The following is a 12,570-nucleotide window of genomic DNA, read 5'->3' as shown; positions in this document are numbered from 1 at the left end:
TGACACTTACAGGCATTCTTATTAACAAATGACAGGTGAGGGAACTAAGGCACAAAGAAATCAAGCAACTTGTCTAAGGTGACACATGGTAATGGTGGAACTGGGATTGAAACCAGAGTTGTTTGGCTTCAGAATCTGTGCTCTCAATCACGTCATACTGCCGCTCTTGAAATAACACAAGAAAATGTTTTCTTTAAATTTTATGAAAGACAAAGCAAAATATAGAAATTCAAAGTTTCATTTCAGCAGCCACCAGGAATTATGTTTTTTTATACATAGCTTTCACAAACGTTATCTATTGTGTAGTTATATCAACTTTTTTCAAATCAAAGAACGAGGACATGACTCATACAAGTTTATTTTAAATAAGCCTTAAAATCAGAATTAAATTGATAAATGAAGTAATCTATTGAAAAAGTGTTATTTTACATCCATTCTGGGTATTACCACAAATTTTAAAAGTAGAAGCATAGCATTTGCCAGTATTTTTAAAAACCGAGTCAATACAAATTAGTCTCAAAGTTCTTGAAAATTAATAAGTGATTTTTCTCACTACTTAACCATAACTGGAAAAACCTTTGAAGAAACACTACTAGCAAACTTTAGACAACAATTATAAAACCAGATTGTTGGCAGAGGACACAACAAAATGTAAGTTAGAAAATTCATAAACATACATTTATTCAGGAAATACAATTACTAGAATCCTTGATATTTCAATGATCATTCCACATTATAAAATATTCACAAACATGTAGTTTTTTAAGTCTACACCAGGTCATGCTGACGTTCTTTTTGGATAAGCCATAACCATTTCTTCTATTAAATGCTATAATTTCCATTTTAATTGTAAACAAAGTACTTGAGCCAGACTACTTAAGTACTTGAGCAAAATAACTTAAAAAAATCTTAAGAAGAGGAGGACAATGATATTTTTTAAAAACATATTTGAGGCTGGGCATGGTGGCTCACGCCAGTAATTCCAGCACTTTGGGAGGCCGAAGGGGGTGAATCACGAGGTCAGGAGATCGAGATCATCCTGGCTAACACGGTGAAACCCCGTCTCTATTAAAAATACAAAAAAATTAGCTGGGCGAGGTGGCACACGCCTGCAGTCCTAGCCATTCAGGAGGCTGAGGCAGGAGAATCGCTTGAACTGCCTTGAGGTGGCGGAGGTTGAAGTGAGCCGAGATCACACCACTGCACGCCAGCCTGGGCAACAGAGCAAGACTCCGTCTCAAAAAAACACAAAAACAAAAAAACCAAAAAATATTTGAATCGTCAAATCCTAAAGAACTAGGCTGCTATTATCTAGTATTATACTAACAAATGAAGTGCCCACATTAAGTAAGACAGCACATAATTATTAACGACAATATTTCTCATCTGCAATTTTTAAACATGCTTTCTCAAATAACAAACACGTATTTTTGTAAGTTTTAAAGGCAAAGGGGGCAGAATGATGACAGACATAAAAAGCTCACATTTAAATTACTGGTAGATTTTATTTAAAGAAAAAAAAAGATAAGACTGTAATTACTTCCCAAATATGGAATGCCAAGTACCTTTTATTCCTAAAAGAAATTACTTGGCCAGGTGCAGTGGCTCATGCCTATAATCCTAATGCTTTGGGAGGCTGAGGTGGAAGCCAAGGAGTTTCAGGCTGCAGTGAGCTATGATCACACCACTGTGTTCCAGCCTGGGAGACAAAGCAAGATCCTGTCTCTTTTAAAACAAAAAACAAACAAACAAAAAAAACAAAAAAAAACTAAGAAATGTAATTAATCATTAAGTAGCTGCAAATTGAACTGTTCTATTTTGATACTTCCTAAGAGTGTCCAGTGTAATCAGATAATTTTATAATGGGTTCTTGACCCTAGGTGTCCTTTAGAACCACCTGGAAAGCTTTACAAAAAAAAAAAAAAAAAGAGTGATTTTGATTTAGTTGTTATGGAATAGGACCCAGGTATCAATTTTTTAAAGCTCTGCCAGGCTAATATGTAGCTAAGATTGAGAATCACTAAGTCAACATATTTTGATATATCAAGAAAATAAATGGAAATGGGGGTGATAATTTATATTTGTAATTTACAAATCAAACATCTATCATACACTTACTATGTACCTAGTTTTATTCATGAATCATCCATTTCTAAGATAAAAATTCCCGTCATTTCCTCACTGCACTAAACCACCACTGTACATCTTTGCCAATGAATGACTGTATTTTTCTATGGTCAAGATTTAAAATTCTGGGATACATTATGAAAACTGCATTAATGAAAACAAACTACTGCTATTCATGCTCAACAGTAGCAAGCTAAACTACTGTATTTGGCTCCTTTGAGCTACCCTTATTTTAAGAATTATAAATAGGTGTCAACCCACACAAAGAACAGATTGTGGATTACCGTAGGGAAAAAAAATAGCTTACTCAACTTACTAAAAGTTTCAACACCAAAAAAGATTTAACTTGGCTGAAAGTTCTGAAACAGCTGAGACACAGAACCAGGAAGCTATAATTTATAATGAAATGTTGATACATACTTAAAAGCTACTGCAGCTGTAGCTATACTAAAATAAGATTTCTTCAGGGTTTACTTACCCTGAAATGCAAGAATACAAGCATAAAAATAATATTACTGTTTTTATATGCACCAATACCTCTCTTTAATATATAAAGCTCTACAACAAATACCTCTAATAATTTTACAATTAAATTAAGTCCATACTTCTATACTACTTTGGTCTCAACATTTTTAAAACACCAATTAATTTTGAAAATTTACAATTTAACAACATGATCCTATCAATAACAAGCACATTCTGTAGTGGATTAAAGACACATTCAACCATGCAATCCAGTGTTCAATACCTAAATGATAAATAACAATGCTGATTGACTTTTATTTTGAAAAATCATTGAAAACTGGAATAATCATCTGAGACTCACAGTGATCACAAACATGCAGAAAAAAACATACAATTCTATTCTTCCTGAAGGAATGTTACAAAATGCCCACTTTTTTATACAGGGTCAATATGCCAAATTACTTATATTTTTCAATCCATCATCTTCTAACATTTGTCACTTAAGTTTTTCTTAAAGTACAAATGTTTCTGTAAGTTGTGAACCTCAACTCTTTCAGTCTTTAAGATTTCAGTCACAGTCCCACACTGATAGCTGCCTTTTAGTAAAATAGTGACATCCAGTGGACAAATGAAATACTTCTCAAATTCCCATATTTGAATCATAAACAAAAGTTGCCTCTCTAAATCCAACAATTTTAGTATGAGTTCCTACTTATTTTGATGGAATCTACAGATTCTCATGAATACTTCACATCATAATTTCTATGTGTCTTAAATATATCCTCTTTTCTTCCTATTTAAAATCAATTATTTAAATTGAGCTAGTAAGAATGTCTACTCTTGAAGCTAGTGAGGTTAAAGGTATTACTTTTCCTTCTTTGCTTCAGCTACTTCCCACCACCAAATAACTGGTTTGTCTCTAGGAATGGAAGGACCAAAATATAGGGGAAATACTGTGCATTTAAATAAAAATGAATGGGATTTAAAAGAAATCGCAAAAGATGAACTCTGAACCTGTTTTGCATTTATAATTTGATGTACTGTTGAATATAAATAGGGATGTAATAAGTAATGCTATCGATTACATCCTCTTGCCTCAATGCTCAAATATTAAGAATATGTATTTTAGCAATGATTGTTTCAGTGTTTAAAAACTTACTTTCATAAATCAGTATAAATGAATATCCATTATATATTATGTTTAAGTAAAAGTGAAAAAACTTGAACTGTACTGAGTCATGATTTACCACTGGTTATATATATTATGTGTGTGTTCAAAGTACAAAATGCAGCAATGATGTTAACATTGACAGTGTAATGAACTGCCATAGATGAGACTGTTATGCTTAATTTCTTGGAAAACTGTAAAGAAATTTCACAGGTTAAAAAAAATAGAGTAAGCAAAAAAAGAATTGGAGAACTTTACTTTTAAATCAGCAGCCAAATGAAGAAAACTTTTCCTTTCTAAAAAAAGATTAAGAATGTAAAAGTACATTTTAATATTAAAAAAGCATTTTAAAAAATCTATAACAACTTTATGACAAAATCTGCATTTGAAAAAGGCCTGTAAAAACAGTAGGACAGAATTGCCCTCATCACCTTTTACTTTTTCTTGTCAGAAAAAAGTGTATGCATCTCTGGAACCATAAATGATGTTAAAATAGGCATTTATAAAATGGCAAGGAGAATTTCATGATAAATTTGTTTGTTTTCTTACAATCATTGGCATTGCAGCCATTAGTAAGTCACAAGGAAAACTTTTCTAGCTAAAACGCAAAATGAAATATCAAGTTTTGAAATGTATTAGGTCTGTTGCCTGCGTTTTGCTGATCTCATTTTTTCAAAGCGCGACTCCATTTCTTCTAAGACTTTGGGTGTGTATCGCACCACTAATTTAACCTTTCCTTGTGCGGCTTTCAGCAGTTCTACAGCTTTTTCATGATGTTCTCCTTCAACACTCTAGGGGAAAAACAAACAAACAAACAACCATACACTAATATCTAAGTTTTGAAAGTAACTCGAAATGCAAAAATGTTTAAAATATATATAATGAAGAAAGTTTTAATGTTATATTATTCCAACATTACAAAACTAATGTAATGATTTACCAATTTAATCTATATGAAATCCTCTCTTACATCATATTCTGTTTATAGTCTAAAAGCTGGCTTCTAAGTTCCAAATAATTAGCATATCAATCTATATGTCTTATTATTTCAGTAGATTAGCAATTGCCATTTTATGAGTAAAATGAGGGTAGACTTCTAATTTAATGTATTGCCTTTAATAAAGAGCTTATGTCATAAAAATTACACTAAGCCCTGCTAATTTACACTGCAAAATACACTTATAGTGCTTAAAAAAAAAGGATCACTGTATTAATAGTACTGCCTAGGATTCCCTCAAGGCATTTCTAAACCACAAGTTTCTTAGGTTTCTTCTGTAACTCAAATACGCCCCCAGGTGGTCACAACAGATCACTACAAATAGAAATAAAATTCATCCTTACCACTCCATTAACAGAGAGGAGTTGATCTCCACGTTTGAGGCCCCCATGTCTATCAGCAATTCCACCTGGAATTATTCGAGATATATAGATTGGAGAGTTTTGTTCTTTGCCTCCCATAATATTGAATCCAAGGCCCTCTTCTGTTTTTGGTAGCTCAACAACTCGAGGATGAGAATGTCCTTCACTGGCAGCAAATGCAGCAACAGTAGCCTGAAAGAAAGTTTTACATATTTAAAAATATGACTTTTATTTACTTCAGTTCTTTTGTCTTTTTTTCCCCCGAGACGGAGTCTCGCTCTGTCGCCCAGGCTGGAGTGTGGTGGCGCGATCTTGGCTCACTGCAATCTCCACCTCCTGGCTTCACGCCATTCTCCTGCCTCAGCCTCCTGAGTAGCTGAGGCTATAGGCGCCTGCCACCATGCCCGGCTAATTTTTTGTTATTTTTTTTTAGTAGAGATGGGGTTTCACCACGTTAGCCAGGATGGTCTCGATCTCCTGACCTTGTGATCTGCCCGCCTCGGCCTCCCAAAGTGCTGGGATTACAGGCATGAGCCACCGCGCCTGGCCTCTTTTGTCTCTTTTTAAAAACTACTTTTGAGCATGCATTTTTGACGTCTGAAAGCTCACAAATTCACTGGTGATTCTGGGAAGGTAAGCTAAACAGAAGGTATTTTAGAGACGACAAATGAATAATTCCGAGTTATGCAGGAAATGTTATGATTTTTTGTTATGATTTTTTAGGTAATTCCTAGCCCATCCAGTGCCCAGTCTTTTGTGCAATCCTGTATGCACAGGGCTTGGCAAGCGGACTTACTGGGCAGATGGATATTGTACATGGTAAGGAGGAAAACCCCTCCCTCAGCATGCCAGCAGCCCTGGGCTTTAGATCTGGATCGCCCAACTCCTTCAGGAGCCTTTGTGCAGGACACAACCTACCTATATAATCAACATGGAGTTGCCCTTATATGTAATCATTTTGGCTTCTATACTATTTGTACTATATACTAAATATCTCAGATGTTAAGAAATAACTCAATATTGAGAAAAAGAGAGGTACATATAGCCAATCTGAATGTTTTGTTGCTTTAGTTAACTAGTCACAACTAAAAATCCCCACAGAAGATGAAACAGAGCCGTATCTTCTTTAAAGCTCAGATTAAGACTAATCCAAACTAATTATAAAGTTGAGATTTTGTTTCACTTTGCTTTTAAGGGTAATTATCTAGTACCTTTTTTTTGTGATGGATCACAAAAATGGGGAGGGGAAAGAAATCAAGATTTACTGAACACCCGTTATCTTCGAAGAAATCAAGATTTACTGAATACCCGTTATCTTCGAAGCTCTGAAAAAGGCCTCATTTTTCAGATAATGGAACTAAGTCTCAGAAATTCAGTAGGCTATCAAAGTCACACAACTCAGCAATTAAAAACATGTTTCTCTGGTCTTTTCTACACTGACAAACTATATCCACGTGTTTAAGTATTTGTATTCAACAAAGAATCCACCATTTCCTTTTGTGAGCCAGTAACTATCCATAAAAAACTATCTGCTGATGATTAATTTAAGTCACCGACTGCTGATATTACCCTCTTCAAACCCCCTATCACGAATAGTGAGGTCAATACCTAAATTAGTTGAGGAAAACAATGGCACAGAAATGCAGATAATGTAAAGAAGAAAGCAAAAATCAACTCGGGGAAGTACCCCAGCTCTATCATATGCTATTTGTGTGGTTTGCGGCAAATAACCTCATGCTTCCCCACCAATAAGATGAAGATAGTAATTCATATCTTAAAATTCTGATTAGATTTTGTATAATGAATATTATATAGTATCATATATATAACATATACAACACAATTATATATTGCATGATACATATTGTATGCATGTACATTTCTATTGCATTATCTAAACTGCATGATAAAATAGCTTATGTAAAGGTATTTATCATGTAGCATTTATGTAAAGCCAATAGAAACAAATGTCTTATTTCTTAGTACTTGAGAAGTTTGGTGTAGCTTGAAAGATACATGTTAGTCTTCAAAATAAGTTTATTATGAATTTAATAACTGCATATTTTAAACTTCTAATTTATGAAGAATTCTCACTTTTGGAAAACAAAAAAATTTACCTTTGCAGTAGCGTTCGCTCTCACTTCAGGACTGCTACTGATGTCCACAGTCTCATAGACATGTTCATATACCTGTAAAAGCCAAAGTAATATCTCAGAATATACCATGCTTGAGTTCTCTGTGAAGTTAAAATTCCAGGCAAAGTTATCCATCTTTATAAAATGTTTTTTTTTAATCAGAAATTCCAAAAATGAGAGGGACTGGTTTTAATGTTTTCTAAAGTTTTTCTTAAGAAATTTTGAACCCAAATTTACAGTATTATCTGACCTAACTCAAATTTTTAGTAAATTTTAATGTTTACTCACCTCTCTCACAGCATTGCAGAACTCACTTTGAAGGACTCTTTGCAAAGCCTGAAGTTTCTGTGGTGGTACTTCTCCACTCCTTTGTAGTTTTTCCAATAATTCAATTGCTCTACAAATATCTAGAGTTAAACACACACACAGATAATTTTCTCCAAGGGTTTTCTCAATGCCTATGTAACAGTGTGGCAGTTAGGATTCATTCCTCAAGGGCTAATAATATACAGACAATAGAGGGGAAAAAAGCACTGAATTTGCACATGTGTTTAGTGGGGAGGAGACTGTGTGTGGTACACACATGGAGAGTGAGAATGTAAAATGTAAGAACACTAAATTTTACAGTAGATAGGAAAAACTACTGAGATTACAGAAGCATAAAATAAGACCTTGGAGAAACACGGGCAAATTGAACACAAAATACCAAATGTCATCTGAAAGGACTGTGACTCAAATGTGACCAATACACGAACATTGTACCGCTTCAGAAAAGCTAGCAATATTGTCAGAAACTAGTCAACAAAAATTTACCTAATTATTATTAGTAACCAAAGCACTGAACAGTACAAGGCACTATAAGCTAGTAAAATCACTGGTCATTCCTCGAAAGAAACATGATACATAGGTAGATAACCACTCAAGAGCAGATGCAGTTAGTGGCAGGGACACATTTAAAACAACCATAAAAATGCAAAAAACAAGCAGTACAAATGAAATAAACGGATTTTTTTTTCAACTTAACACTGTTAATTCAAACAAGCTCAAACACTTATGTTTACAAAAAAGAAAAATAAAAACAATTAGCTTTGTCGATCTGGTCTCAATACCTATGTGACCTTGGGCAAGTTACATGACCTCCTTATGTCTCAGTTTCTTTCACTGTACAATGGAAATAACAGTACCTTCCATATAAGGGTTATGAGGAAGAGTTATGAGTTCAGTTAACGACTGAACCACACAATACATAAAAAAGGGCTTAGCAAGCAAAAGTGTTATGTTACATTGGTACCAATTAATCATAAGAAATATTGGCTGGGAATAGTGGCTTATGCCTGTAATCCCAGTACTTTGGGAGGCTGAGGCAGGTGGATCACCTGAGGTCAAGAGTTCAAGACCAGCCTGGCCAACATGGTGAAACCCCATCTCTACTAAAAAAAAAATACAAAAATTAGCCAGGCATGGTGGCAGGTGCCTGTAATCCCAGCTACTTGGGAGGCCGAGGCAGGAGAAGCGCTTGATCCCGGGAGGTGGAGGTTGCAGTGAGCTGAGATTGTGCCACTGCACTCCAGCCTGGGTGACAAGAGTGAAACTCCATCTACAAAAAAAAAAAAAAAAAAACCAAACCAAACAAACAAAAAAACCCCTAAGAGGTTGTATACATTTATACAAATGTATGAAACACGTTAGGGAATTCTCATTGAGAAGTGTGAGGATAAGTGTTTCATGAATTGAGACATTTTAGAAGATTCAGGAGGTCAGCTATAACACTGTTAACTATTTCTACTTTTATTTTTCCAAAAACTGTTTTGGTATACTGTTTTTGTACCCCTGGTACTACAATGCCCAGTATTCTATTATTGCTTTGCTTCCTTTTGACTTAAGTAGAAGCAGCTCCTGATTTTGTTACACTCAAGGACTGGAAATTTTTCTTTATAGAGTTAGTATGGCCTTCTTCGTGTTTGCACACAGAAAACTATGAATAAATGTAGTAAAGAAAGATATTTATTTATTGAGATGGAGTCTCACTCTGTTGCCCAGGCTGGAGTGCAGTGGCACAATCTCCACTCACTGCAACCTCTGCCTCCCAGGTTCAAGCGAGTCTCCTGCCTCAGCCTCCTGAGTAGCTGGGATTACAGGGGTCCACCACCATGCTCAGCTAATTTTTGTATTTTTAGTAGAGACAGGGTTTCACCCTGTTGGTCAGGCTGGCCTTGAACTCCTGACGTCATGATCCACCCACCTCGGCTTCCCGAAGTGCTGGGATTACAGGCTTGAGCCATTACGCCCGGCCGAAAGATTATTTATTTATTTGAGATGGAGTCTCCCTCTGTTGCTGAGGCTGGGGTGCAGTGGTACGATCTTGGCTCACTGCAACCTCTGCCTCCAGGGTTCAAGTGATCCTTGTGCCTCAGTCTCCCGAGTAGCTGGGACTACAGGTACCTGCCACCACACCCAGCTAATTTTTGTATTTTTAGTAGAGACAGGGTATCACCATGTTGGCCAGGCTAGTCTCGAACTCCTGGCCTCAAGTGATCTGCTTGCCTCAGCCTCCCAAAGTGCTGGGATTACAGGCGTGAGCCACTGTGTCTGGCCAGAAAGCAGATTTTTAAATTTGAGGTAAAGAAAGCTTAAACTTAAAAAGTTAATCAAATGCAATGGAAGCAAATAGAGTTTCACCATTCTGATTTCCCATCACCAGAATGACTGATAAATGCGGACTGTTGGTTCATCAATTATTTTGATTTATAAAGTTATAATATATAAGCCATATAAAAATTTCCAATGAAGAAAAAAACAGAAAAAAGTAAAATGCTTTTGACTAAATCTAAAATGTACCTACTATGTGCTCAAATGTGTGTTTCATTAAATCATACTTTGATGATTTAGAGTGCCTTCTAAATCATCATATGTGATCAGGTACTGTATTGTAATTTTACTGTAGGATTTCCTACTTTAGGATTGTTGGCAGTGTTTGTTAATGGAGTCTGTTAGAATTCTAAACAAGAATCAGAGGTGATGTAATCTGACTTTCTTACCCTGCTAAATGGCAACGACTAGTACAGCTATCTTGGTAATGGTGGGGGATTCGTTAGGACCTTCTTCAGATACCACAGATATCAAGATCTGCAGATGCTCAAGTCTCTGATATAAAATGATATAGTATTGGCATAAAACCTACGCATATCACCCCTCTATACTTTAAATAATCTCTACATTACTTACAATATCTGATGCTATGTAAATAGTTGTTATACCACATTGTTTAGGGAATAAGGACAAGAAAAAAATGTCTGTACATGTTCTATACAGACACGATTTTTTTCTGAGTATTTTCAATCTGCAGTTGGTTGAAACGTGGAACCCATGGATATTGAGGGCTGACTGTAATTCATCCTACTAAGGGGCGGAGTCTTCTACTGAAGAACATAAAAGAAGTCTGTAACAGCAAAAAACAAAGCCATGACTATCAAAACTGAATGCCACAGAAGTTTCACATTTTGTGTTGCATTTAAAAATACAAAGACCGGCCGGGTGCAGTGGCTCACGCCTGTAATCCTAGCACTTTGGAAGGCCGAGGCGGGCGGACTTCCTGAGCTCAAGAGTTCGAGACCAGCCTGGGCAACACAGTGAAACCCCGTCTCTACTAAAATACAAAAAAACAGCCGGGTTTGGCGGCGTTCGCCTGTAGTCCCAGCTACTCGGGAGGCTGAGGCAGGAGAATTGCTTGAACCCGGGAGGCAGAGGTTGCAGTGAGCCGAGATCGCGCCACTGCACTCCAGCCTGGGCGACACAGCAAGACTACGTCTCCAAACAGCAACAACAAAAACACAAAAGACCACCAATACGTTAGAATCTTAACTAGCTTTCAAAGAAAAAACTTACTCCTGTTAACACCAAACAGATTTGCTCCCATCTATAAAACACAGTGCCACTGTGCTCAAGAGGAAGATGTCACAGACTTAGGCCTAACTCGGCAAGTCTTCCCAGAGTAGCTAGTCCTCTAAAATGATGCTTTAATAGGCTTAACGGAATCTCATTTACAGTGAGGCTTCCAAATGGTGAACACGGTAAAGAGCAAATCAGCAACACTGAGTGCACATCTGTTTGTGGGAAGGCATTAGTAAAGAGGTTTTTCTAAGTACTGTAATTCTAAAAATATGTTTTCTTAGGGAACAATAGTAATAGACTAATTGCAAATGTTAATATGTGCAATATAATTTCAGTCTCCATCCTATATATATATATATATATATATATATATATATATATATATTTTTACCACCAGTACTCAGAATGTTTATTTGTACTTCTCAGCTCCTATCAATGATTTCTAATGCTGGTGTATGAAAAGCATGCTTGAAATTGTTTGAAATAAAGGATTTAGGGACAGAGTGGAATGCTGGAAATCCGTAAAAGGACTAGAAACGCTGGAATGCTGGAAATCACGGTAGGCGCATAGCCAGTTATTTTCATAGGCTTCTCTAATTACTCAGCAGAGGTGGTTTTATTTTCCTTGACAGTCCGCTCTAGGAAGCAATCAGCCAACCAGTTTGCAATTGTAGGGTTTGTAAGAAATGAAAAACACTGCACCTGCAAGTGTTTTAGCATCTACCACTATTCTGCTTACTTACGTAACCTCCTTCCCAAGACCAAGTCAGTAGGATTGTTTTTAAAGCAATCTCTCCATTTCTAGGAGGGGCACAAAAGCTAGTAAATACCCCAACCCAAATACAAGCGAGGTTGTGGAGAAAGTAATGAAGGAGTTTGTGTGCAAACAAGGGGGAAGGGAGGTTCTGTTGAATTGTACCGTGTGTCCGTTCTCGTGTTGTACAGGCAATGAGTGTGGTCTGTGCGAATCGGGTGTGACGTTTGCTTTTCGGGTGTACGGGTCTCCGAATGCTGCGTCTGCTGTGCCCACCAAGGGAGCGCATGTGCGGCGTGTGTCTGCGAAGCGGGCAGGTTGTGTTTAGTTGTGCCGTGCCTCGGAACAGTCCGTGTGAACAGAGGAGGGCTTACGGTAACAGTCAAAATACCGTAAGCACCCTTCCTAGAGCCAGGTACAGAGACAACGGCGGCCTCTGGCGCCGGCACAAGGGACAGCCTGGCTCCGGATCTCAGAGCCTGGGTCACTCCTCCTCCCTTCCAGCGACACAGCACTCCCCCAACCTTTCCGCCCACCTCCGCCGAGCCTCGGCTGCACTCACCTCTCTCCAGCCGCACGGGTTCCCCCAGCGCCGCCATCTTCTCCCTTAACCTACAGACCCACAGGAAATGACAACAGAAGGGCTGAGGTGGAGGGGCGGGGCCTAGGGG

At 37.2% G+C, this 12,570-nt stretch overlaps 1 protein-coding gene across 1 annotated transcript; it reads right to left on the bottom strand.

Moving 5' to 3' along the window:
* Positions 1 to 342: 342 nt before the first annotated feature.
* LIN7C (lin-7 homolog C, crumbs cell polarity complex component) lies at positions 343 to 12,540 on the bottom strand. Its single transcript, XM_054440034.2, has 5 exons — positions 12,462 to 12,540; positions 7,543 to 7,661; positions 7,237 to 7,308; positions 5,102 to 5,311; positions 343 to 4,551 (listed from the first exon to the last, which is right to left on the bottom strand). Exons 1-5 carry the CDS (start codon positions 12,496 to 12,498, stop codon positions 4,396 to 4,398), a joined length of 594 nt encoding a protein of 197 aa, XP_054296009.1. The 5' UTR covers positions 12,499 to 12,540; the 3' UTR covers positions 343 to 4,395.
* Between the last annotated feature and the right edge of the window lie 30 nt (positions 12,541 to 12,570).

The sequence above is a fragment of the Pongo pygmaeus genome, chromosome 9 (assembly GCF_028885625.2).
Source record: "Pongo pygmaeus isolate AG05252 chromosome 9, NHGRI_mPonPyg2-v2.0_pri, whole genome shotgun sequence".
Lineage (NCBI taxonomy): Eukaryota > Metazoa > Chordata > Mammalia > Primates > Hominidae > Pongo > Pongo pygmaeus.
Note: the sequence above shows the minus strand (reverse complement) of the source record. Positions and strands in the feature narration are given on the sequence as shown.